This window comes from Lacerta agilis, chromosome 7 (assembly GCF_009819535.1).
Source record: "Lacerta agilis isolate rLacAgi1 chromosome 7, rLacAgi1.pri, whole genome shotgun sequence".
NCBI lineage: Eukaryota > Metazoa > Chordata > Lepidosauria > Squamata > Lacertidae > Lacerta > Lacerta agilis.
In genome coordinates this window covers 65,166,337-65,192,970 of record NC_046318.1, presented here as the reverse complement: position 1 = coordinate 65,192,970, position 26,634 = coordinate 65,166,337, and the positions used below count along the sequence as shown (strand labels likewise).

The 26,634-nt window shown below is 41.9% G+C and overlaps 2 protein-coding genes across 8 annotated transcripts in view; both read left to right on the top strand.

The window, feature by feature from the left end:
* UBR5 (ubiquitin protein ligase E3 component n-recognin 5) overlaps nucleotides 1-10,190 on the top strand; it is a 71,468-nt gene extending 61,278 nt beyond the window's left edge. For all 7 annotated transcript variants that reach the window (XM_033155695.1, XM_033155694.1, XM_033155693.1 and 4 more), the window contains 9 exons: nucleotides 170-300; nucleotides 674-734; nucleotides 1,072-1,247; nucleotides 1,502-1,586; nucleotides 2,350-2,505; nucleotides 4,281-4,394; nucleotides 5,837-5,981; nucleotides 6,693-6,778; nucleotides 7,608-10,190. In XM_033155695.1, the coding sequence (XP_033011586.1) occupies nucleotides 170-300; nucleotides 674-734; nucleotides 1,072-1,247; nucleotides 1,502-1,586; nucleotides 2,350-2,505; nucleotides 4,281-4,394; nucleotides 5,837-5,981; nucleotides 6,693-6,778; nucleotides 7,608-7,820 (1,167 nt within the window). In that variant the 3' untranslated portion in view covers nucleotides 7,821-10,190. The remainder of the gene's footprint in view (nucleotides 1-169; nucleotides 301-673; nucleotides 735-1,071; nucleotides 1,248-1,501; nucleotides 1,587-2,349; nucleotides 2,506-4,280; nucleotides 4,395-5,836; nucleotides 5,982-6,692; nucleotides 6,779-7,607) is intronic.
* Nucleotides 10,191-14,370: 4,180 nt separating this feature from the next.
* On the top strand, nucleotides 14,371-25,915 carry RRM2B (ribonucleotide reductase regulatory TP53 inducible subunit M2B). The gene is made up of 8 exons (XM_033155687.1): nucleotides 14,371-14,549; nucleotides 17,421-17,537; nucleotides 18,946-19,079; nucleotides 21,000-21,094; nucleotides 21,850-21,983; nucleotides 22,672-22,776; nucleotides 23,062-23,175; nucleotides 25,491-25,915. The coding sequence occupies exons 1-8, from the start codon at nucleotides 14,508-14,510 to the stop codon at nucleotides 25,641-25,643; spliced, it is 894 nt and encodes a 297-aa protein (XP_033011578.1). The 5' UTR covers nucleotides 14,371-14,507; the 3' UTR covers nucleotides 25,644-25,915.
* The last annotated feature ends 719 nt before the right edge of the window (nucleotides 25,916-26,634 follow it).

Below are 26,634 nucleotides of genomic sequence, written 5' to 3'. Positions count from 1 at the left end.
ATACCCAGAGCTTCCTCCTCCCTTTAAATAAATGCAAAAGCCCACAAGCACCAGTTACAGCAGTGGGCTGAGTCCAGGGCAGCTGAATTTTCCCGAATCAGTAATTTCCAAGCAGATGGAGAAGACTAGGGAAAAAATGGAATATAAGATACTAATTTCTTGTTTCCAGGCATTCGCAAGCAAGATCACTGGCATGCTGTTGGAATTGTCTCCTGCTCAGCTGCTTCTGTTGCTCGCCAGTGAAGATTCCCTTCGAGCGAGAGTGGATGAAGCTATGGAACTTATTATTGCGCATGGAAGGTAAACTAATGTTAGGGATAAATCCTTAAGGGAAAACTTTTTCAGATTGCACCTGGCTTTGAGCTGTCACAGGGGGAAAATTGAATTAGATCTTTTGTATGTTGTAGCTCCTCTACAGAATTCCTGTGGTTTTGTACTTGTTTTTCTTTGTTTTCCCACTGGAAAGCTGTTTGTTGGGTATTCAGAATATTGAGAAAGGAAGGCAGATCATTTAGCAGCTAGTAAAATCTATCTGTGCCCACTTTTCTTTTCATATTTCTTGAAGGACAAAAAAGAGTGATTTATTTTTACTATATTACAATAACATTTAAATTGAATTTTAAAACATGACATTGACTCTGGTTAAATATTTTTCTTTCATTCTGTTCAAAAGGGAAAATGGAGCTGACAGTATCCTAGACCTTGGCTTGTTGGATTCTTCAGATAAAGTACAAGTAAGACATCTGTTTTAACAGTGCCTTTTTTAGTTTACTAGTATGTGCATGGAATATGTTGGACTGTTTGCAAGAGGGAAAGAGTCCTTCAGTCTAGTACTGTGGTGGGGAAACTAAATTTTATTTAAACTGTTTGCTTTAAAGGGATTACCTGTACAAATAAAATTACAACTACGTGTACAATTCCATTACTTTACTATTTGTTTAATTCCCTTTTTTTTACTTGGATGTGGTTTTGACAAACAACTTGTAACAGTGAAGAATATTTCAGTCCTCATTAGTGTGCAGAAAAAAGACCCCAAACCCCCTTTTTTTTACTTCTCATTTTTAATAAAAGGAAAACAGAAAACGTCATGGTTCCAGTCGCAGTGTGGTAGACATGGAATTAGACGATACAGATGATGGCGATGACAATGCACCGCTGTTCTATCAACCTGGAAAGCGTGGCTTTTATACACCAAGGCCTGGCAAAAATACAGAAGCCAGACTAAATTGTTTCAGAAATATTGGCAGGTAAAATATTCTCTAGATTTGTGTGCATCGCTTTGTGTGAAAAATACTAGAATGTGTATAAAAGTAACAGTCACGAAAAGATGCAAGATTTTGCAATTCAGCACCAGGTTTACAATGATTTCAACTATACCTTGAAAATATAATTGATCTCATTTGCTTAGGTGCTCTTCTTTTGACTTGGTTTCTTCATCACTTTTTCTTTTCTTTTTTTAAAAAAAACAAAACTTCTTGTTCTGATATGTTTTTTTCTTCAGAATTCTAGGTTTATGCTTGCTACAGAATGAACTTTGCCCCATCACGTTAAATCGACATGTAATAAAAGTTCTTCTTGGCAGAAAGGTAAACTTGCATAGAAATCATAAGAATAGTTAATTATAGGGTTGCAGTGTTATTTGATTAAAATTGTGGTGCTTGGTTTAAAATGTAGAGCTTGGTTAATTGGATATTGCCGCTATGTCACCCAACCTTCCATTTAAAGCAATGATTTTTCCTCCCTCTGTTGTGTACTTTTTCCACCAGAAAATGGGAGCTCCCTCCAGTTCCATGTTCATTCAGGCTTCTTTGAGCTTTAGGAAATTGTACTTTGTAGCCACCTCCAGGGCCCCTCAGGAAAAACTGTGATGTGCAAACCTATTTCAAACGGTGTTTTGGATCATTAACCTTTCTTAACCACAGGCGTAAGATGGAATGGAGACATAGGCCCAAATCAGACATGGCATAACGTGAGAGAAAGCAGTGAGCCCTCCCTCCCTTATGGTGCCCTCTAGGCTTATCCTGATATTGTGGCTTGTACTGTATTCAAAATAGTTTCCTGGCATGCACATGAGTAGTAACTGTAATTTAGAGCAAGCCAAGAAACCAGAGCCAAGGTTAGGTGTACAAGAAGGGAGGAATGTTATGTCTGAACTAGGCACATTTGTTTCCTTATGAAAGAACAAAAGATTTGGACATATCGCCTCTCCTGATTAACTTGCTTGGTATGGCCACAATATTTGTAAGGCTTTTTGAAGTTCTTAACAGCAAAACTTCTCAGTAGAGTAGCTGTCTTGTGAGCTGACGATAAAACTAAAAGTGATGTTTTACATGTGCATTTTATTTTCAGGTTAACTGGCATGATTTTGCTTTTTTTGATCCGGTAATGTATGAAAGTTTGCGGCAACTTATCCTCGCTTCGCAAAGTACAGATGCTGATGCTGTTTTTGCAGCAATGGACTTGGCATTTGCAATAGACCTGTGCAAAGAGGAAGGTGGAGGACAGGTAAACAGCAGTTACACCATTACTCAGACCATTCTCCCCTTTTTGCTATTAATTGGAAATGGATGGATGCTTCTGTAATATTAGTGGCCAGTTTAACAAAACATATGGCTGAGGGAAATTCCCCTTGGAATATGTTTCCATTATGTCAGTGTTTTTCAACCACTGTTCCGCGGCACACTAGTGTGCCGCGAGATGTTGCCTGGTGTGCCGTGGGAAAAATGTCCCGGCCGTTGTTGTTGCCTTCCTTCAAGTGACTGGGAAATGGACCAACGCGCGCGAAGGTGTGTCTGGTGATGGCGCGTGCGTGCGTGAGGAGGGCGGGTTGGTCTCGCTGCAGCCGCTGCCTCCCCCCCCCAACCGCCTCGCTCGGCTGCGCTGCTCGGCCGGCGCCCTGAGGGGACGTGGCGGGTAAGTAGCGGGCACGAGGCAGCTCTGGTGATCAAACGAGGGAAGAGGTTTGAAGTCAAGGCGGCAAGAGGGAGGCTGGAGCGACGGCGGCGGTTTTCTGAAGGGAGCCCCGTCGTCCCCAAGTCTGCAGGAGGAAGGAGCAGGCTCGCTTTCTGAGGCCGCCTTAGCGGGGCTTCCCTTCGGGAAGGGCTTGGCCTGGGGCTTCGCGGGAGGGCGGAATGAGGGGCGCTTCTCGCCGGCTGGTTTGCGTTTCTGACCCGCCCTGAAAAGGCAGCCCAGCGCCAGAGCGAGGCCCCATTGCTTCCCTAACAGCACTTCCCTGTTTCCCACTTGTCGTGCCCCCCCCCCGCCACTCCCAGGACAGAGAGTGTCAGAGGGACACCAGGCTCCAAGGCCTGGAGCCGCAGCTCAAATGGTAGAGTTCACTGGGAATTCGCCCACCTCCAGCGGAGGTGGCGCTGGGTCCTGTGGGTGCGGATATCTTTGGCTGCTATTGTATTTTTGCTCGGTTTTTGTTTTTGTGTCGATTTTTCTTAGTCTTTATTGAACTGTTAACATTGGCACATAGGTGCATGTGTAAGAGAAGTAATAAACTGATTCAGCGTGTTCACCTACTGCTGGATAAATAACGCCCATTCACAAGGCAAGCAGATGGTGTACAGGTGGCAGTTTAGGAATTGCCAGATTGCCATGGGTGTGAATTGTGAATATACGATATTGCACAGGTATGTGGACAACCACTGCCGTGAATTGTACACAAGATCATCACAAAAAAGGGAAACACCACATTGGCTGGGCTCTCAAGTGTGGCATGGCAGTTAATTATATCATGTCAGGATGTCTCAGGAGCTTCTCCACTCATGTCTTTGTCACAAAAAAGTCAGTCAGGTACAAGACTAGAGTCCCTCAGACCTTACTTGGGGCTGGACTATATTTTGAAAAAAATATGAACAAATTCCTATGCCCCACAAATAACCCAGAGATGCATTTTAAATAAAAGGACAGGTTCCAATTCTGTAAAAACACGCTGATTCCTGGACCATCCGCGGGCAGCATTTAGAAGGTGATTGGGCCACATCCGGCCCCCGGGTCTTAAGTCCAAGAATTATAAAATACTTTCTTTGTGTTTATTTGATTCCTATTCAAGAGAATTACGTTATATATAGTCAATATAGGCACAGAGTTAAATTTTTTAACATTTTCTAATGGTGGTGTGCCTCGTGATTTTTTTCATGAAACAAGTGTGCCTTTGGCCAAAAAAGGTTGAAAAACACTGCATTATGTTAGGTATTTGTAAGTATTTTAACAAGTTGGAATTTTTTTTAATTAAAAAAAACACACCCTTCTGTTTCACAATATTTTCCTAGGTTGAACTTATCTCCAATGGTGTAAATATACCAGTCACTCCTCAAAATGTTTATGAATACGTCCGAAAATATGCTGAGCACAGAATGTTAGTAGTTGCAGAACAGCCTCTACACGTAAGTAATGTGACATGCTTCTCTGAAAGTAGTACAGTTGAAAGGCATTGGCTTATTTTGATGTTTTCTTAATCACACTGGATGATTTGCATAGAACTGTGTCTTTGAATCGATACATCACAATTTCTGTGCAGTCCCTGAAATTGAGCAAGCAATGGTTGCCAGGAGGGTTTCTGCTGCTCACCTGCAGCATTGTAAGGCTCCTGTGAAATTTACAAACAGCACAGGAAGTGCTGCTCTTATGATTTGAGTGTGAGCATATTATTCTTCGGGCTCTGCTCTTCTAGTTTCTGCCCTTCTGGAGGAAGGAGGCCAGGTGGTTTTTTTCTGGCTGTCACTTCAGACAGCTGGTGCAAGTTTACTTTTTAGTTTGTTTGGCCAGTCAGTCAGGAAAAAGAAGTAGAAATTTTGTATTAATACCTTGAGATGAAAAAAGTATCTCACTTGGTGTTTGTGAAGGTGCTGCCTTATTGGCTCATGATTCCAATGCAGAAGTAAACACTGTGGGAAGGTTTACTTTAGCAGAGTTAAACAATCCCCTTTATAAGTTTATGCAGCGATCAGCTTGTTGCTGACTCATCTGAGTTCTACTAGTAAAGATGCCTTCCTGGTTAAAAATCCCTTTGAATCCCTCTTAAAGAATACACACACAAATCTGATTCATGTTAATATCAATCTATTTTACTCTTAGATTCATTCAGGTTTACAGAACTGTGCCTGAAGACAGGCTTAGGTTACGTAACAAGCAAATAAACTATACCTGAGGGAAGTTGGTCCTGAGGTGACTGCAACTGAGCCGTTATCTTTCGAAACTACCAGCAACCGACAAACTGGTTCTCCCAGCAACCGGTTAGAATATGGAGGCTGTTAGTCCTCTGTTGGAATGTTGCACTTGATTGCACCTTTACATCCCACAAACACAAGCCATGTCATGAGGAACAAATGGGACCCCTACTACAACTCAACATGCTAGAAATTGGGTGTCCACAAATGTTGGCTGACCTTAATAAACAGGCCAAAACTTGTAAACACCAAGGGTTGGAGCCAATGTTAGTAATACTTGGAATAGACCCATGGAAATTAAGGGGAAATGCTTACTTATGTCCAGCAGCTTCAATGCTCTTGATTAGAACTTTGTTTGGCTCAACCCCAAGATTCTGCCTCTCCTCTTGTTCCTGACCTTGCTCTGTCCCTCTACGTGAGGTCATGTACAGTTCCCAGTTCTTCTCCTCACCTCAGAAAGCCCAGTACAACCCTGTCACCAAGCTCCACCTTCCAAGTGCAGGGCTCCCTTCATAAAGCTTGCCAGAGGACAATAGCTCACTTGCCATGACAAACAGATTTATCTGCCAGTCGTTGGTTCTTTCCATCTAGTTGTGTAGTAACCAGCCAACATGCCGTTCCTGGTAGTGTTTAAATTAAAATTATTGTGGCTTTTTCAGGCAATGAGGAAAGGTCTGCTGGATGTACTTCCAAAGAATTCATTGGAAGACTTGACAGCAGAAGATTTCAGGCTTCTCGTAAATGGCTGTGGTGAAGTAAATGTGCAAATGCTAATCAGCTTTACGTCCTTCAATGATGAATCAGGTATGAAATTTTTGTGTAATCTTTTAGTCGTGCAGCAGTAATATTGCTCCAGACTGCTTTTTTTGCATATTGGGTGGACAAATGTAATGTTTCCTGAAGCATGCAGACTATGGGAAAAATTCAATGTGCGCAAGCATTTGTGCTTGCCTGATGGAATGATCTCCCCTCTCCTCCTTCCACATGCCGATGTAGGGGTTCTTCTGGCCCTCCAGAATGGGTTGGGGGGGGTGAGGAGGGAGAGAAAGCCCTGTTGCCCTAGTGGGAGTCTTTGCTCAGAGTGCTAGCAGAACGGGTTGGTGCATCCAGCCCTTTGTCTCTCCATTGTATTTGTAGATAACCCAGAGATGCATTTTAAATAAAAGCACACATTCTACTCATGTAAAAACACGCTGATTCCCGGACCGTCCGCAGGATGCATTTAGAAGGTGATTGGGCCGCCTCTGGCCCCCGGGCCATAGTTTGGGGACCCCTGGCCTATCCGTTTCTCCTTCACACCAGTCTCTTCCAACCTTTCAAATATAAACTATTACTTGTGTACTAAAAGTAGTCTAGTGAAAGCATGTGCTTGGATCCCTCTGTCTGCTATTGGCATTTTAATTCACAATTGGTTGTTGCTATTTGTACAATCAGAGTATTTCCATTAAGTCCACTATCTGATATCCACAACTAAATGTTATTATCTGCCTGTTAATTTATTTCATTTCTGAACAGGAGAGAATGCTGAAAAGCTTTTGCAGTTCAAACGTTGGTTTTGGTCCATAGTTGAGAAGATGAGTATGACTGAAAGGCAAGATCTAGTAAGTATTCTTTCTTTTGGTCAACATGGCAGTTGTTAATCCCTGTTGGTACTAGATGACTCCACATTGGGGAGAAAAACAGTTTCTTATTTTAACTACCCCAGTATGGTATCATTTCCTCTTGGGCCCTAAGAGCAAGTTCAATCACCCAGGAGTTTGGGATTTGGAGTCTCTTCAAGATTGGTTCCTCCTGGTACATTTCAAACCTCTTTTGAAACTGAGGGGGGAGTATCAAAATCAGGCTACAATACAATGCCGTTAATCAGTAAGTTTTCCCCTTGGGCATTAGTTCTGATTTCAACATTTGAGTTTTTTAAAAGACTGGACAATGAGAATCTCTAGTAGATTACTTTTAGTTACTCTCATAAAACTAATAATGAGATGGTCATTTTCTGAAATGCTTCACATTCGTTATTTGAGCATTTTAGGTTTCTTTTACAGATTATTAACCAATTCAAGCTCTGTGTTAATTATTTTCTCTACCATAGAGCTCCATTATTTGTGGAAAAACAAAGAATCAAAGATGGTGCTGACAGATAACATCTTAAATATTGTTTGAATGTACAGGATTTTGGGATAAAGGGATGTAACATTAGTAACAATGAGTCCTCCCTTCACATTCCCAAAGCCCACCAATGCTCATGTGTGTGACGTCAGGACATCATGCATGCAATCTCTCCCCCCCCCCCATCGCCCTCACAAGCTGGCGCCTCCGGCCCTAACTGTCCCTCTACAAAAAAATTCACTGCATGCCACTGGAATATGAAATTGGCATGTGAGTTCCTCCCTCCCCAAATCATTAATAGGTCACTGTTTATTTCCACCTTAGGTTTATTTCTGGACGTCTAGCCCATCCTTGCCCGCTAGCGAAGAAGGATTTCAGCCCATGCCATCCATCACAATAAGGCCACCAGATGACCAACACCTTCCTACAGCGAACACTTGTATTTCTCGCCTTTATGTCCCTCTGTATTCTTCTAAACAGATTCTCAAGCAGAAGTTGCTACTCGCCATTAAGACCAAAAATTTTGGTTTTGTGTAGAGTATAAAAAGTGTGTATTGCTGTGTAATATTAATAGCTAGTTTTTTTGTAGATTTTCCATTTGTCTATAAAAGTTTATGAAAGTTAATGCTGTCATACTCTCCCTGCTGGTATTGCAATGACTAAATGCAACATTCCTGTAAGTTTGCAACCCAAGGGGCCGAAGGAACACTAGCAATGTCGGACTGTAACCATTTGCTAGTTGCCGGCTTCCTGGCCAACCCCAGCCAAAGATGACAGCAGAACAATATAAATTACACTGTGATTTAGCTTTTTGCCGGGGGAGGGTGGGGAAGGAATATGTAAAATGTTCTAAGAAAATTCACTGCTGCCTTTGTGGAAAGTGCTTCAGCAAAGGTTCTTGTATAGAGGGAGTAGGGAATTTCAAAATAAAAGATGAAGTATGTTCTGTGTTTTATTTTAACTTTTTTTAAACGGTGTTTAATTTTGTGGTTGGCTGCAGTTGTGCATCATGTATATTGAACTTGTAAAAAGTTCTTGCCAGTTAGAGCTAAGAGTTGAAATCATTCACATTTGCTTACAAAAACCACTGCCATTGCAAGTTTTGTCTCTTTGCATTGGACTGGCACACAAATACCACCACTAATGTTTTGCATGTAATCTGTGTACCTTAGTGAGGATCTTTTTGTACATAACAAGGAAGCCAATGCACAGTATTTAATCGTTCACAATCAACATTTTTGTATCCCTCTTTCCTCGAGCAATCAGTCAGAAGGTTGTTCCACTTCCAACTCCAACCTGGACACTTGTTCTGCTGTGTCTCAGACTGTTTAAAATTTCAGCCTAGGCACTACCTGGTAACTGTAAAATGTTTATAAGATCATGATTATTTGAAGGTACATTTTGAAGAAATTTAATGTTCGTGAGCAGCTTAACTACTTTTGTATCTAGCCTTTTTTAAGTATCTTGTTACAGTTTTTAATAAATTACAGACAAAAGTACAAAGTCATACTGAAGAAACAATAGTTTTTATTTATATAGCCTGTATAATCCTAGTTATCACCACACACCACAGTCATTCACAAAGCCACTCTAAATTTCCTAAGTGAATAAAACTCATCCTCCTCTTCAGTCGAAATGGAAGTTCAGCCCACATTTTACAGTTAGCAGAACTGCCCTGCCCTGGCAAGCTCTCTTGTTTTCACCAGGCTGTATAAGATGGAGGCGTAAGGTAGTTTTGTTCAATCAGCACAAAGAAAAGTTTGCCAAATGTATTGTGGTGTGCTGAGTGCTTGCTTTTTTTTTTTAATTAAACATTTTTACAACGAAGGGGAGAGAGTCCTATTGTATTTCAGTACGCTAGGGTCCCATTTTGTTTAGTTCTTAAGTGATGTATGAAAGGGGGAGGCTCTGTGTTGTTGCTTGCTCACCATCTCGTACTAGACATAAAACTATTTCCATTATGATTCTTAGCTTCAGTTGTTCCCCTGTCCCTGTGGTTCTTGGCTAGGGGGTGGGTGGGGAGAGAACAGCACATCGCTGCAGACTTGCTTAAATTTCTACCAAAGTGGAAAACTACTCCTCTCCCCCACTCACCCTTAACAAGAGCATTCAAGCCCCTTTCTGCCTTAGCTTAAAAATAGAGTGGCTGCCTTCTATAGAAAATCTAACTCTGACAGGCCTTGGGGAAGCTCGCTAGAGCACATTTCTGACCTCCCATGCAGTAGACCCTGAAGACTGTTTGTCCTCTTAAAGGTGACTGTGCCAGACTTGTATAGTTAGGGAATAACTGCAGGTGCTTTTTTAAAATAATATTTTTTCTGCATGTATTGATGAACTAATTAGTTTCCCCCATGACAGCCCTTTGAGGGATAAGGATGGAGTTTCTGGTGATGTATTCAGTGGATATAAAGTTTTGGATTCTGTTTCTGAATCTGCTACTGGCTTTTATGGCAAGTTGCTTAATGTCTCTGGGCCTCTTACTCACATTCTGTAAAATAATGATAGCTACCTACCTCACTGAGGTGTTGAGGCTTAATAAGGTTAATCTCTTCCAGAGCCCTCTTATGAAAGGCTGTGTATATTGTAAAGTATTGTTATATATAACCTGTGTATATATAGCATATCCATATGTTATATGTATAATTATGTATATAACATAGCTGTTTTACAACAATCACAGCAGGATAAAACTACACAGTCAACAAGCCCAATATAGTAGCCTAAAAAGAAAAAATATACATGTAGACAACACTTTGCTGATACTCTAACCGAAGGGGAAAGCTAGAATGATTTATGCTGTAGTCATTGACTCAAGATGTATATGTAGCTATATAAATAGCTTTTCTCTGTATATTTGAACAGTATCAAGCTTTTCATAAGAAATGTTTATTAAAATTGTACACCACATTGCTGTCTGGCTTAAGTTAGTTTCTTTTAAATATGTGGTAATAGAGTAAAAGAAAAATCAAAGCAATAGGAAAACTTTAGTTCTTTGAAGCTAGAAGTATAGATGTGGTTTCTCCGATTGTATATTGCAACACACAGTGCTGGTTTGAAAGCTGATACTAACGGTCCCAGATTTAAAAAATGGAACTGGGTTTCTTCTTAAGCCTGTTCCCCTGGTAGTTATTGAGCCCACTGGCTTGAAGTTAACATGTGTGAGTCACTTTGGCCTGCTGACCATAGGTTCTTGGTCTTCTACCAGAAGATGGTGTCGGGGAGTAGGGGTCGACTGTCACCATCATCCACAAGGCCAATGTAGGAGAGAGTCAAGCACCGCAGCCTGTTTGTGTCACATTTTATTATTGTGTGTTCACAATTATTCTCTGTATATTGCTTGTTTTTGTTATTTTTCCGTTAGTTAAGCCTAACCTGAGATGGAGTGAGCAGCAAATGTTAAATGGGGCCTCAGTCTTTCAAGCAAACATACAATGCAAAAATTGTCTCATTTAGCAAGCAGCAATTTTAAACTAAATATAAACTTGTTTAGATACCGAACAATGCTATCTTACATATCCTATACTGTTTGGCAAGCAGGCCTGCGCTACCTAACTAAAACAGGCAAATGTAAGAGCAAACATATTAATCACAGTACAAAGGATTTGAGATGGGACATTTAATAGTAAAGACACCAGTAAATCATCTCATGTAAATCCCTGAAATAAGCATCTTGGTAAACTGAAAAGTACAGTACAGTACAAGTACTGCAAAGAAAGATAAAAATAAGAATTAAGCGGCAGATAAGCCTTCACCAATGCTATGTCTTCCAGATGGTTTGGAATACAGCTCCCCATTCACCCCTGCCATTATGTGTCATGGGGTTTGTGAAAGTTGCAGGAGATGGATATTTTATTTCACTCTACCAGGCACATGCAAGCAAGAGTGATCTTGAAACGAATGAAATAAACATGAAATCCAATTGCTTTAAGGCTCTTTAGCGTCCTAGGTGAACTGATTTTTCACAGGTTATTCTGGCAGAGTTGATTCTTTTTAGTCTTATGCACCTCCGTCTATGACATCATCTTCAGTGCACTGCAAGACCCACATGCCAGGTAAAAGTGCTGCATGAGTTTTGGGATATATATTTTTAAAAGCAAGTCGTGGTATGCATTCCAGATAAAATATTTGAATACCACCGGATGAAATCTTTTGAGGCTCCTTACGTTGCAAGAATTTCAACAGAATCTTCCAAAAACATTTTTGGCTGGCCAGACACTGAGCAAAGGTCAACTTTGGAACCAAAGAGAGGTCAACAACAGATTATGATGATTGCCGAATGAGATAATGCCAAACCCTCTTTGCAGGGTCATATACCTAAGTAAATACTTTCTAAGTAAATACTTCTAGTGAAGCAGTGTCCGTTCAAGTTACCTTGGAGGCTGAGATGGGCATATGGTTTTGCTATGACATCTTTCAGTGGAACATTTCTTGAGTCATCCCTCTGGCTTGGATTGCAGTCATTAAGTTATAAACAGGATGACAAATTAATCCTCTAGGTTTACAGCTTTTATGTATAGGCTACAGACATGTATATAGCCTATAGCTTTTCAGAGCTTTGAAGGTGGTAATAGAATCAGAGGGTAGAATTCACTGTTGCGCTATTACCATTGCTCCATCAGCACAAGCATTTCAGCTTGCTAGGTGGAACGATTTTGCTGCCTTCCCCCTGTGAGTTTTGAGGGCTCTCCTGACCCCCTAGGGCTGATTTGGGGGGCCCATGGGGGAGGAGAGGGGAGATTGTTCTCGTACTAATGCACTCCTCTAGCTAGTGCAACTGTTTAGCTGAATCCATACCACAGAACCAGAGAGTTTGGAAGGGACTTAGGCGTGTCTGAAGTTCAGCTAGGAGGGGTGTCTGCCTAATCTCAGCTGGCAGGGAGTTCCACAGGTTTGGTACCACCACACTGAAAGCAGTGTCACTCCAGTTCCTCCTTCTTGGACATTCTGCTCCTTGGTGCTTGAATGTTATTTGTGGCCAGGAGTGTCTTTTTTTCTAACCAGAGGGTACTCTTGCTACATCCTCTCCTGATAAAAAAGTAACAGACCACTGTGATAGATGCCCTACTAACCTCAATATTGCACTGCCCTTACCACAGGCCTGCCTTTGAATGTTCAGAAATGACAACTGATCCAAAGTGCAGCAGCAAGATTACTAGGCATGCCAAAGAGACCGCAGGATACCAGTCCTCAGAAGAGCTGCTCTAGTTACCAATGAGGTTCCAGGCCGAATACCAAGTGCTACTTTTAACATATCTCATGCCTTCTTCCATATGTTCTCTGCATGCCTTGTGATCTTCGAATAAATATCCTTTGTGCATATTATCTTGGCAACTGATGCTTTCCAACAGAGGCTGTCTGTCGAAATAATGACCATCTAGCAATGAGAAGAGCCAGCTTCCAGATCCTCATAAGTTTACTGCGCTTAAAACAGCTCAAACTCTATCCCTATATATTACTTATATGAAATCACATTTGCCATTCTGTTGTCCATTCACCCCGTTTGGAGAGATCCTCGGGAGCTTTTTGCCATTCATTTTTGTTTTGACCACTCTGATCCCATCAAAGCAGTCAGGGCACTGTAGTTTAACCATCACAGAGCTACAATTCCTTAACATACTACTGAGCCTGTAATTCTCTGTTGGTTGAAATGTGCTTAAAATGGGTTTTTAAGATATGGGCAGCCCAATTTGGTGTCCTTCAAAAGCTTGGTCAAGTTCAATCTCTGCAGTTTCAGGTAGAACTAATAAGGGCTCTTAAGGGGGCAGGATCCTCTGGGATGATCAGTTTAGCGTAATAACAGATCTCTGGAACTTGAACATGGTCACCTAGTCCAAACCCCAGCAATGCAGCCACGAATCTCAACTGAAGCACCCATGACTGGTGAATATGCAAACTCGAATGCATGTTAAAATATTATTTTACATATCTTCCAGTTCACATTTTTAAAGCTGAAACTTCTTCCAGGCCACTGAAGCAGAGCGCTGAATTCAGACGGGTTATTTATTAATTTAATTTTTGTTTGTTTGTCTCGACCTGTGTCTGCACCTTGACTTGAAGGACGAGAAGGAGGAGAGACTCGGGTTTGCAGAGGGATAGCGAGAATTTGCCTTCCCTTTCGGCCGCACACGCTCCCGCCTCTGGGAGGAGGAGGAGGAGGAGGAGGAGGAGCCGCCGGGTCGAGGCCTCTTCCGACGCCGCTGCCCTTGCAGGCCCGCCGGTTGCTGCTGCGCGCAAGTTCCCGTCGTCGGCGCCGCCTTCCCCTCGCCGGCGCTGCCCTCGGGCCGGGCCCGCTGCGGGGCCATGGGCGAGCAACGGGAGCCCCCTGCGTCGTGCGGCACTCGTAGGCCACAGCGGGACGAGGTGAGCAGGGCAGATTCGGATCTCCATCTCCCCGGATGGGTGCGCGCGTTTCCTGGGGATCAGGCCCCCGTCAAACCCGGAGGCCCTTGCATCCGAGCAGGGAAGGGCGAAGGGGGGGCAGCAGGATCGAGCTCCAGGACCGAGATCCTATGCTCGCGTCTACTTCGGAGCCAACTCCGCTGCTCTCGGTGGCTCTGACTTCCGAGCAAAACATAGGCTATATAATACGTCATTGAGTTTTCAGCGAGGCGGCGTAGAAAACCAGCCCACCCTCTACGACTCTTGTGTTCTTTTATATTTTGGAAAAAAAAATATTATTTGGTTCTTCAAATAAAGTTTTACAATCAAATATCCAACATATATAATAAAAACAAGATTCCAAAGAATCTCCGGGACTTCCCTCCTCCCCTTTTTGGTCCTAATGTTAGTCATTTCCTCCTGCATCTTTTATAATAATCCAAATCTTTTACATCTCCGTTATATTCAAAATTCACCATTAAACTACGAGTGTTATTCCAATCCTACTAACGATTTTAACTGTTTACAATTATTTTTAAGATAAATTATAAATTTCCACCATTACTTATTAAAATTTTGGTCTTCCTGATTTCTGATTCTAACGGTCATTTTTGCCATTTCGGCATAATTCATCAACTTAATCTGCCATTCTTCTCTGGTTGAGACTTTATCTTTTTTCCATCTCTGGGCCGATGTTATTGACTACTCGTTGTGTTCTTGCTTTAGAGATTGTTGCCATCTTCAGGTGAGACTGAGGATGGCTTAAAATCGGGCGAAGAGCCTCTTTTAAGGAAAAACCCTCGCCGGTTTGTCATCTTCCCCATCCAGTATCCAGACATTTGGAAAATGTACAAGCAGGCACAAGCTTCCTTCTGGACAGCGGAAGAGGTGAGTGTAACAACATGCAGAGGTAGGGGTGTGTTTGTGTGTGCAGGTGTGTATTCTGTGTCCTGCTGTGTTAGAGGTGTCACAGTTTCCACAATAAACTGTGCAAACAAAGCAAGCTTAAGTCTATGCTTGACTTGTGTAGTTCAACACCACTTTCAAGACGTTTCTGAAACATTTCAGGACATTCCAGAAGAGGCAACTGGGTATCCAGTTCTCAAGTGGCTTCCACATGCTTTTTGGAGAAATTCCACAAGCATGACAACAACACTCTGATGCTGGTGTTGCCCAGAAACAGATATTCAGATACTGGGGTTGGTACATAGCCATCATGACTAGTAGACATTGATAGCCTAAGAATTTGCTATAATTCTTAATGGATAGTTCTAAGAATTTGCCTAATTCCATTTTAAAGCCATCCAAGTTGGTGTCCACAGCTACATCTTTTAGTGAATTCCATATTTTGACTAGGCGCTGTGTGAAGAAATACACTTTTTTGCCCTCAATATTCCAACATTCATCTTCATTGCATTACCTCCTGTTCTGGTATTATGAGAGAAGAAGAAAAGCTTCTCCACAGAATGCATCATTTTATATACCTCTATGATGACCATTTCTTTTTTTGTAAATTAAAACACCTGTATAGGCTTTTTTCGTAGGGGAGTTCCTCTAGCCCCTTAATCATTTTGGTTGGTATAGGACAGGGATGTCCAACAGGTTGATCGCGATCTACTGGTAAGACCCCCATGAAGTTTTGGTAGATTGCGGTCGAAAACTGACTCCTGCCATGCCCCCTCGCCCTGCCCTCCATTGTTGTATGATCTCTGGAAGGGAAGACGGAGCTTTCTCTGTGCTGCTGTTTTGATCCATAGTGATCTTTTTGTGAGTGACTTTACCCCTTTGTCCCTTGCCTTTAATCACCCCAAAAATGGAACTTTCCCCCCAATAGCTTTTTTAACCCCTAAAAAACTGGGCTTTCCTCCTCCCTAAAAAGCTAAACAACTTTGAGCTGCCCCCACCCTAAAATGGGGCTTTCCTCCTACCTAAAAGAAGCTCAACAACTTTGAGCTGAACTCCCCCAAAATGGGGGGCTTTCCTTCCCCAAAAAAGCTCAACACTCAACAACTTTGAGCTGAACCCTCCGCCCCCCCAATGGGGGTAGATCACTGCCAGTTTTTAATCCTGAAAGGAAATCGTAGTCTCTTGAGAGTTGGCCACCCCTAGTATAGAAGAATAAAAAGAAAGGAAGGGTCAAGGAGACCTAGGAAAGCCAGACTTCAGGGACAGCTAGGAGAGAGGGTGACGAAAGACTGACTCCATTCACTGATGTCACAACCACACCATACATTTAAGGCACTCTTGTACCACTTTAACAGTCATGGCTTCCCCCAAAGAATTCTGGGAGCTGTAACTTCTAAAGGGTGCCGAGAGTTGTAGATACATAACTAACACTTGCCCCAAAGAGGCTCACCTGGTGCTGTCATTGTCATCAGGCAAAGACATTTGTCTTCTCCCAGGCATTTGAACACTGATATGGGCCACTGATAATGTGCTGTTTTAGGTAGTCTTTCTGGCAGCAGTTGGTTCATCTTTTTGTGTCTGACTTGTTGAGTGTGGATGAACTTTTAGCATATTAATAAAAGAATTATGTGGCACCCAGGGCCATCTTTACCGGGGGGTGCAAGGGGTGCAGGACACATGGGCACTGAATTCTGGGGGGCACCAGGCACCCGCCGCTGAAGCCGCCTAAGCTCTTAACTATCTAAAGGTAAAGGGACCCCTGACCATTAGGTCCAGTTGCGGACAACTCTGGGCTTGTGGCACTCATCTCGCTTTACTGGCTGAGGGAGCCGGCATACAGCTTCCGGGTCATGTGGCCAGCATGACTAAGCCGCTTCTGGCGAACCAGAGCAGCGCACGGAAACGCCATTTACCTTCCCGCAGGAGCAGTACCTATTTATCTACTTGAACTTGGACGTGCTTTCGAACTATCTATCTGCTATGAAATAATAAATAATGTTGATCAGGCTAGAAAAACAAAATACATATATACCTAGGTATTACCGAAATGTATACCTACTGTTTCACTAAAGGACTTTCGACTTTGTGTGCTCATTTACTAGAGAAAGGAAAAAATGGACTAGAGAAAGGAGAAAATGGTAAGGCGGTAACTGAATGGCAATGAGATATAAAAATTGCAGTCAGTGACACTGAGAGCTCAATATATGCTAGATAGATACACCTTTAATTTTTTAAGGTAACAGATTGGTGATGACTCCTGAAATGATTGTATTTACACCTGCAGTGGGGCAGGGAACAGTTAGCAAGAAATGATCATACATAGTGCAGATATCCTGGCATATTTAGTGTACTGTTTCATAAATTAATTTATTTTTAATTAATTATATTGGTTTTGTGTTTATTATTTGTTATTGCTGTTAGCCATTTTGGGACTTCTGGAGGAGTGAATGGATAATGGTGATAATAACAAAATGAATAACAAGTCTTTGAACAAGTTATAGGCATCTTCTTTGACGTCCACTAGCAAGCTATCCAGTCCTTGCAAATGTCTTTAAATGAAGCACAAGACATGGCGGAGAGAATCTTTGTAGGAGCTATATGAGTGCGGTGGGTGGGTGGGTATTGGTTTGTTTTGGTTTTGTTATTGCTCTTGTTCTTTTGTATTTTGTGTTCTTATCTTGTAACTTTATGTCGTGAGCTGCCTTGAGATCTGCAGATGAAAAACAGTATACAAATTTAATAAATATATAAATTGTCATTTTATTTCCCTCAACAGTTTATTTTGTCTTACAGAGTTATTAATGAACCATTACAGTATAAATTTGCAATGAATTTTTCTTCTTCCTCACAAAGGTTGACTTATCAAAGGATCTCCCTCACTGGAACAAACTGAAACCTGAAGAAAAATACTTTATTTCACATATCCTGGCTTTTTTTGCAGCCAGCGATGGAATTGTGAACGAAAACCTGGTAAGTTACTTTATGGGCTGCTTTTCTAACCTTGTGCTGCCTGCCTTATTTACTATTTCAGCACCTGCAGTCAAGCTGATGAAACACTTAGAAATTTGGCATATGACCTCAAGGCTTATTTGCCATTAGCGTTTCGAGCAAGCAGTTCAAATATTTAAGGTCCTTAGATGAGTTTGCACATCCATATAAGGTACTTGAGGATTGCAGCTCCACGTGTTGATATGAAACACCCATTCCCTTGGCCAAAGTTTCCTGTTGTCTGATAACTACGTCAAATGTAGTTGTAGTGCGGGTAGGCCTCTCCGAGGTGAATTAGAGGTTGCCATGTATAAGGAAATTGGCATCTTGAGAATGCGGGCCTGCTTGCCGTGCCTGGCGCTCCCTTTAAGATAAACTTTCTCCTCTTACCCTTCTTAAGGGGCTATCTAGCCAAACCAAGATTTACGCTAAGTGGTGTCCTTGCCCAGCTGGGAGGGAGAGTTAAAGATCAAACAGTGACCATTAGGGAAAAAACAGCGAGGCTGGGAAAATTGGGGAGTATACAGACACCCGGAGCTGCTGTTAATCAACATTCATGCAGCTGTGTTAACTACCTGACAATTGTGAAATATGCCTGAGGTCCTTAGTGATTGGAGGATGTGTATTCAAGCTTAAATCGGGTTGGATAATTATCGGAACCCCACGCGGGATCATTATGTATATTAATCCCGCGTTTAGAGATGCTAATTGTCAGAGACCGGTGGCTGGTGGTGACCAGGAGGCTGTAACTCTCAGCTGGGGGCAAGCGGCTAGCTGCCCCGGGAAAACTCACTCTGTGTTCGTGCTGGATAGCCGAGAACAACTGTCTTTTATTTTAACCAAGCCTTTTGTGAGTATGTTTAGTTAGTTATATTTTACAACGTTCTTATTTTCTGATTGTACTCTTTCCTAAGAAACGTGTAACCTTGTTTTAATCTCTTTCTTTTTAAATAAACTTTTGAACTATAGTTCTGTTGCCTTATTTTGCCTTTGGTTAATAGCGAAGCTGAATCCAGCGTCTGACCGCTTGGACCCTACCAGGCTTTCTGAAATATCCTTTGGGCCACACGGTAAAGTGGGCCAAGGCGTGAAGCCTGTATAATTAAGGTGGAGGTGTGACTCCCTGACACTTCTACTTGGGCTTCACAGCAAGGGAGTGGTGGCAGCGTACCGGTGTGCATTGGGTCATGCTTTTGGGTTCCTACAGCCCTCCCCCCGCCTAGTAACGGCCTTACGGGGCTCAGAGGCAGATAATTGCTGAAGGGAGGAGGAGGGGCTGTGAGAAATCCGCTACAGTAGTGCTTTCCAGTGATGGTAAAATCGTGCATCCTTCAATGAGTTGTTAAGAATGTATATGTGTGAATTACCTCTAACCTTCTTTTGTTGTCAGGTGGAACGTTTTAGTCAGGAAGTGCAGATCCCAGAAGCTCGCTGTTTCTATGGCTTCCAAATACTAATAGAAAATGTTCACTCAGAGATGTACAGTTTATTAATAGACACTTATATCAAGGATCCCGAGAAAAGGTAATCACCGTAAGTATTGCTACAATATAGAGGATTTCTCTCTTGTGTTCTTTCCATATTGAATGACTCTGGCCTGGTTCAGACATAACAGGAGACCATCACTGCAGCAATAAGCCACAGTAGGACTTGGTTCCAACATTCCTCCCTTCCTTCTCTCCCTCTTGCTTCTATGAGGAGGAGGTAAAAATGTCTCCTTTCAACAAACCACAGTTCACTGCGACTTCCCAGCTTGGGAATTGTGGCTTGTTTAAAACTAAACTATGGTTAGGAGAAGTCAGAGCCAAATCATTCTTTCAGATGCTGGTTTTGTTTTCATTAACTATAGTTTACATAAGCCACAATTCCTCAAATTCAGATGTGGTTAGTTAAAAAGTAGATTCAGATGTTTCCAATCTCCTCACAGGTATGCTTGTGGCCAAGGTTCATTGCAGCTCATTTTCGTAGCAGGAGTTTCATTAAACTCAGACCAGAATGTGCTTTTGTGCTTAAAAATAGGAAGCAATATTCATCCGAGGAATCCAAAATTTGAACTTTTTTTTTTTTAAAAAAAACTTTCCTCTGTATAAATGATACAAGTTAAGAAACCATGCATTTGTTTAATTTGAATAATTCAGCTTCAGGTACGTATGAGAAAGAGCAAGGAACTGCATGGTATTGAGGCGCTGCTCTTTGACCTCTAGAAATAAAACTTCTGAGATTCTACAAAACACCTTCAAGGCTCATGACCAGTCATATGGACTAGAAACATGATTTTAAAACTGTGATTCTTGAAATGCTGAGAATTCTGCAGCAACTACAAGGCCTCACAGAGTGTTTGTTGTGGGGGAGTAAGGGAAAGGAGAATGTTAGCCACTTGGAGACTCCTTCGGGTAGTGATAAAGCGGGATATCAAATCCAAACTCTTCTTCTTCTTCTTCACACAGCACTTTCATGAAATCACAGAATACACACAACCCTGGAAAAAATTGTGCAAAATTACAAAGATGGAAAATGTGTGTAGCTAGAATAGAATGGTGAATACCTTTTTTCATGAAGGGGCTGGATGTGTGAAATGAGGTAGACTGGTAGAAGTTGAATACTGGTTCATCTCTCTCCCCATGCCAGTTCATATGGTTTGTTTGTTTATTTATTTAAAGACAGAGCAGTCACTAAGTTCAGTAGTGGCTTATCTGGGCATGTATTGGCATCGGAAGGGTGCCTCTGTCCTACCATGACAGTCACTATTGACCGAAGGGTGAATTTTCCTTCAGAATTAATGTACTGAAATGAAATAGCCTTGTCACTCATGCTGTAAATTACTCAGTGGTGAAATGAGTTAATATTTCCTTCTAGTTTGAAAAGCAGGATCTGAAAAATGTTTGTGTCTTAACGTTCTTTGAGATGCAAAAACTTATTGTTTTGCCATAACATGCACACATTCAGAAGATCATTTAATCATGTATCTGTTATGAGAGGATTGAGCCCTCTGTGGGTGACCCCCTGCTTCAGATACAGCTGTGTGAAACCCTGATTAAACTTGTGGTCAGGGAGGTGGTGGAAGGAGGCGGCTTGTATCATCTCATTCTCCCCCCCCCCCCTTGTCACTTAGGGCTGCACAAGGCCCTGATCCTGTTCGGGATCTGAGTTTGGCCCAGGTCAGGCTGGGCCCCGGAGTGATCTGGCTGGAATAGGGCCTGATCAGGTTTACCAAATTGGGCGCCAAACTGTATTGGGATGCTTTGCACAGCCCTAGGGTGGCATTCAACTATGTTTTACTCTTGAGTAGACCTGTTGAAATTAATAGCCCTAGCTTAGTCATGTTCATTAATATCGGTGGTCCGCTTTGGGTAAAACATAGCTGAACCACCCATATTGTCTGATGCACAGACGTGATACTGGTGCCTCAGATTCTTGCTATCTTTTGGTTTGGTTTTTTTCCAGGGACTTCTTATTTAACGCTATTGAAACAATGCCGTGCGTTAAGAGGAAAGCTGACTGGGCACTGAGGTGGATAAGAGACAGGGAAGCCACTTTTGGTAGGTTGCTTCTGAGTAATGTATTTCCACTATATGTGCCTTAGTTGAAATAATGTTTTTGAGTGTTCTAAAGTTGTTTAATACCACTCAGTGTAAGAAACTGAACTGGTATCGAGTAAGACTCCACCTGAGTGGATGAAGGTGGTTGAATGAGCTGGTAATAATAATAATAATAATAATAATAATAATAATAATAATAATAATTTATTTATACCCCGCCCATCTGGCTGGGTCTCCCCGGCCACTCTGGGCGGCCTCCAACAAATATTAAAATACAATACAAAGTCACAGATTAAAAACTTCCCTAAACAGGGCTGCCTTCAGGTATTTTCTAAATGACAGGTAGTTGGTTATCTCTCTGACCCCTGATGGGAGGGCGTTCCACAGGGCGGGTGCCACTACCGAGAAGGCCCTCTGCCTGGTTCCCTGTAGCTTTGCTTCTCACAGTGAGGGAACCGCCAGAAGGCCCTCGGTGCTGGATCTCGGTGTCCTACCAGGATTGGGGCGTGTGTGGAGAGGAGGGACACTGGAGTTCATACTGCATTTTTGCATTTGATTTTTATTTGTGTTCTCTAAAAAATATTTTGTTTTCTTGTTAATTATGTTGCTCTCGGTGCAGATTGTTATTGTATTTGTACTGGAATTTCCTCTCCTTTTATATGTTGCAACCTTCTGTTCTACAATTTGAGGGGTTGGTGTCTGAACTTTGTGACCATAATGTGTGTGTGTGTGTTTTTTAATCTCCTCTGAAACAGGCGAGAGAGTGGTTGCGTTTGCTGCCGTCGAAGGGATCTTCTTCTCTGGTTCTTTTGCGGCTATATTTTGGCTCAAGAAAAGAGGACTGATGCCGGGCCTCACTTTCTCCAATGAACTCATTAGCCGAGATGAAGTAATGTGGTGGGGGGCTGATGTTCAAAATGGGGTCCAGTCTTGTTCTCTGAAAGCAAAACTGTCCGAATAAAAGAGTCACAGATGCTAGAAATCCCCCCACACTTGCTTTTTTTTAAAACAAAAAACAAAACAACCAGTAATATGTGAATTGTTGAAATAAAATTGTGTAAATGTATCACTTTAGATTAAGCACAGCGCGTTTTAATAAGAATGGTGTGTTTTCCCCAACTAATAATGCATGTTGCTGTCTTGAAATTTTTAAAATATGAAAAATCAGGGTGGGTGGATTGGAAGCCAACTTGGCCCTGTCTGCACTATACATTTAAAGCAGCATCATACCACTTTAAACAGCCATGGCTTCCCCCAAAGAGTCCTGGGGACCATAGTTTGTCAAGGGGTGCTGAGAGTTGTTAGGAGACCCCTGTTCTCTTCTTTGCTGCTTTATATTGCTGTCTTATCAATATCTTCTGGATAGTTCTATTCAGGTTTTAAAATTGTGGGTGGGTGTTGCTGTAAAAAGCTTGGCCCTTTTAACGTTTAATTTAGGATGAATGGATATATTTACGCATATATATACACACGCACCTTAAATGCATAAATAAAAGTGGAAAAGAGAGGTTTTTGGCTGCTGGTTTGTAGGAGCAAGGTGAGTGTCCCTTATTTTCCATTTCATTCTCATTTTTCAGGGACTCCATTGCAACTTTGCTTGCCTAATGTTTCAGTATTTAGTGAACAAACCTTCAGAAGAAAGAGTCAGAGAGATTGTTGTCAATGCAGTTGAAATTGAACAGGTGAGCAGATGAGTCTCCGGATTTCTTCTTCTGCACCAAAAATACTATTCCTCTTAAAAAGTCAGGTGCCTGCTCTACTCCACTTTTGCACCAGTCACTGTTTGTCACTACAGTTGCTTCAGGATGGAGCACCTTGACATACACCTCCAGATCTAAGTGAGTTGTAGCTGTGGCTCTATTTAAAGTGGCCTCTGTTAACATGGGAATCAAGACTATAATGGGTTATTCCTATGTAGCTGGCACTGTGCTTCTCCTAAAATATCTAACCTTTTTTCTAATTTACAGGAGTTTTTAACAGAGGCCTTGCCAGTTGGCTTAATTGGAATGAATTGCACTCTGATGAAACAATATATTGAGTTTGTAGCAGATTGGTTATTTCTGGAACTGGGCTTCTCCAAGGTAAGGTAGCTCAGGAAGATATAAACATTTAACACTACTCTCCTTACAATATAATCCTAACCATGTATTCTAAGAAGTAAGTCCTGTTGAATTCAATGGGGCTTACTCCCAGGTAAGTGGGGTTGGGCCTTAGTAAGTTTTGCCATAGTCATTTGTTTCAGGGTTGTACCTGAGCTCTGTAAGCACTTGGAAATAAAATATATGTTGTATAGAATAAAACAAGGAATGTTTTGACTAGTCTTTCTTCTTAAGATTTAGTGTCAGGAGTATAACGTATTCCTGGACACAGCAGAGTTAACCGCAGACCTTTTCTGGAAGCTTCTGGCTGTTGTGTAATTAACTGGACAGCACAACGCAGGAACTCAGCAACTCCTTGGATAACTATATACAGTATTTATTGAAACAACTAGTATCCATAAGTTACTATGTACAGACTATACAAATAAAAGAAACAAAACATAAAATCTTTTCTCACTGTCTCTCTCTCTACACTGACCACTTTCTCTACACCAACCACACACTAACCACACAAGCTCTCACACAGAGCTCACTCTTTAGGAACTCATTGACCAATCACAGGTCGTTGCTAAGGGTCTAGAGAGAGAGCTTTCTGCCAACTGGTAATTGCTTGAAGATAGACAGCTGAATTTCTGCACGTAGGCAATTTGAAATCTCTAACATTTCTTTGGTCAGGTTGCCTTGCAAAATACTGTACATCTTATTTACTAATTGTGTTACTTATTTATATCGTTTTGTATCATTTATTTATTTGAGAAAATTTGTATTCCACCTTTCTGCAGCAAAATAAATAGTGTGCAGGGTGACTTGCAATGTAAGGTCACAAGTAACATCTTGTTAACAAATAACATACAGTGGTACCTTGGTTCCCGAACGGCTTAGTTGTCCAACCAATTGGCTCCCAAACCAGCGTAAGTGTTAATGTTTGCGAATGTTTTTCGGAAGCCGAACGTCTGACGTGGCTTCTGCGGCTTCCGCTTGAGTGCAGGAAGCTCCTGCAGCCAATCGGAAGCCGCGCCTTGGTTTCCGAATGGTTTTGGGAGTCGAATGAACTCGCAGAACAGATTAAGTTTGAGAACCAAGGTACCACTGTATTGTTAAAAAAAGAACACAAGTAAAATAAAACAACAAAAGAGACAATAGAACACTCACTGAAATAAAATAGAAAATTCTTTCCAGTAGCACCTTAGAGACCAACTGAGTTTGTTCTTGGTATGAGCTTTCGTGTGCATGCACACTTCTTCAGATACGCTTGGTATCTGAAGAAGTGTGCATGCACACGAAAGCTCATACCAAGAACAAACTCAGTTGGTCTCTAAGGTGCTACTGGAAAGAATTTTCTATTTTATTTTGTTTTGACTATGGCAGACCAACACGGCTACCCACCTGTAAATAGTATTCACATACCTTTGGCAACTTTTTGTGCACTTTCTAAAATGGTAATTGCAGGATATGCTCTGCTGCTTACAGCAGACATAAACGGTGTCATACCTCTTGCATCCCTAAAAAACAGTAATATGTCAGTATCATTTTCAGTTAAAAATTTTGTTTCGACTATGGCAGACCAACACGGCTACCCACCTGTAACTCACTGAAATGTGAGTATCAGACATTAGGGCCCAATAAGTCAAATTAAAATATTGTCGTAAGAAATTATGACTCGGAAGCGGTGGCTGCTTCACCTGCAATATAACACTGGGTGAAGCAGACACTATGCTGATTGATACATCGCCCAGGCCTGGTTCATGTAATGCCAGAGCGGGACTTGTCATTCTGTCTAAATGGCCTCAGAATATGTGTTGTCAGTTTTGAAATTTAGCTTTGGTAAAAGTGCCTGGGAAAGTGGAAGAGGTGATAGGGGGAGTGGATGTTGATTCAGGAGCTGCCATATAGCAGGCAGATAAGTAACTGCAGAAGACTTAAAGCTTTGTTGCCTTTGCTTTTGCACAGACAAGGCTGCAGGCAGAATTATTCTACTTATTTTTTATTAAATTGATATACCTACCTTCATTCCCAAGATCACAGGGTGGTTTACGGCATAAAAATACAAAAGCAAAGCACAAAACAGCTATTATAACAACAACAAACCCTTCTCCACAAACATATTTAAAAGGCCATAGTTGTTTAATCAGCCAAAGGCCATGTTATAGAAGGGTTTTGTTTTTTGCCATTAAGAGAAAGGAGTACTACCTCATTGGAAAAGGCCTCCAGCAGTTAGCTACCAGAGATTTGTAGGAATGTTGTCGTGCTTAGGCCAGTAACTGCGATTTAATAATAATAACTTTGCTTTTTCTCAGGTCTTTCAAGCAGAAAACCCTTTTGACTTCATGGAGAACATCTCGCTGGAAGGAAAAACCAATTTCTTTGAAAAGAGGGTTTCGGAGTATCAGCGTTTCGCTGTTATGGCTGACACCAACGAGAACGTTTTTACTCTGGATGCTGACTTCTAGGATTGCGTTCTTCAGAAGACGAGCGTTGCAAAAAATGTCCACGTGCCACTTGAAAAGCTGCTATTTCTTCTACTGGAAGTAGAGGGAACTGGGAACGTTTTTTTCATGTTTCTGCACATGAGGAAGTTTTTTATATGACATATTTATTGCAGGTGGTGACGTAAATGATTGTGTGTGTGTCTGTGGGGGGGTCCTCTTTACCAAAAGTTCCTTTGATAATTCATGCAAGTTTTCTACTTAACAGTTTTTGAGTAGTACAATTGTGGCATTTGTGTAAGCCTCAATTTGCTGTTTTATGTAGAACAGGAACGCTGCAGGCTTCAAGATAGCTCAAGCCACCTTAGGATGCTGTGTAAGTGCTGCTCAGTGGGTGGAGAGGAGTTCCACTGGCAGAACAGTTCTTACACTCCCGGTGCACCCCTAAAATTCTTTGTTGAAGATGTGTTGCGGTAGGGCTTGAAACAGGGTGGATTGCAGCAGGCCTTGGGATCTGCAGGATCGAATGGCCCCTCAGAAAGGGTTCTGGAATAGACATAGTGATTCTTCCCCCTCCCTTTGACATTAATGGGGAGGGGAAATAAAAGATGGAGAATGGTGCCTCTCCCACCTCCCTCCCCACTCCCTCCCCTTCTGGCTAGAGCAAGCAGCAGGGGTGAGGCAGTGCCAGATCCTCCACCATGTGGTAGAATCATAGGGTTGGAAGGGACCCTGAGGGTCATCTGGTGCTCTCCTTTATCCCATGCCCCCCCCCTTTAGCATTGCTTTGGTCAGCTGTGTGTTGAATCACGGTAATAACTAAAGCTTTCGTTGCACTGAAAGATTGTTCTTTCATTCTCTGGATTCATGGAGCTGAGATGCACACACTGTTTGCATTTGAGCAATCATATAATCTTACTAAGCCAAGATATGCACAGGCCTTTTACATAAACAAGCAGTTCCTTCCCTCGTTCCTGAGCTATGATTAAAGCAGGCCAGCTCTAATTAACCACGG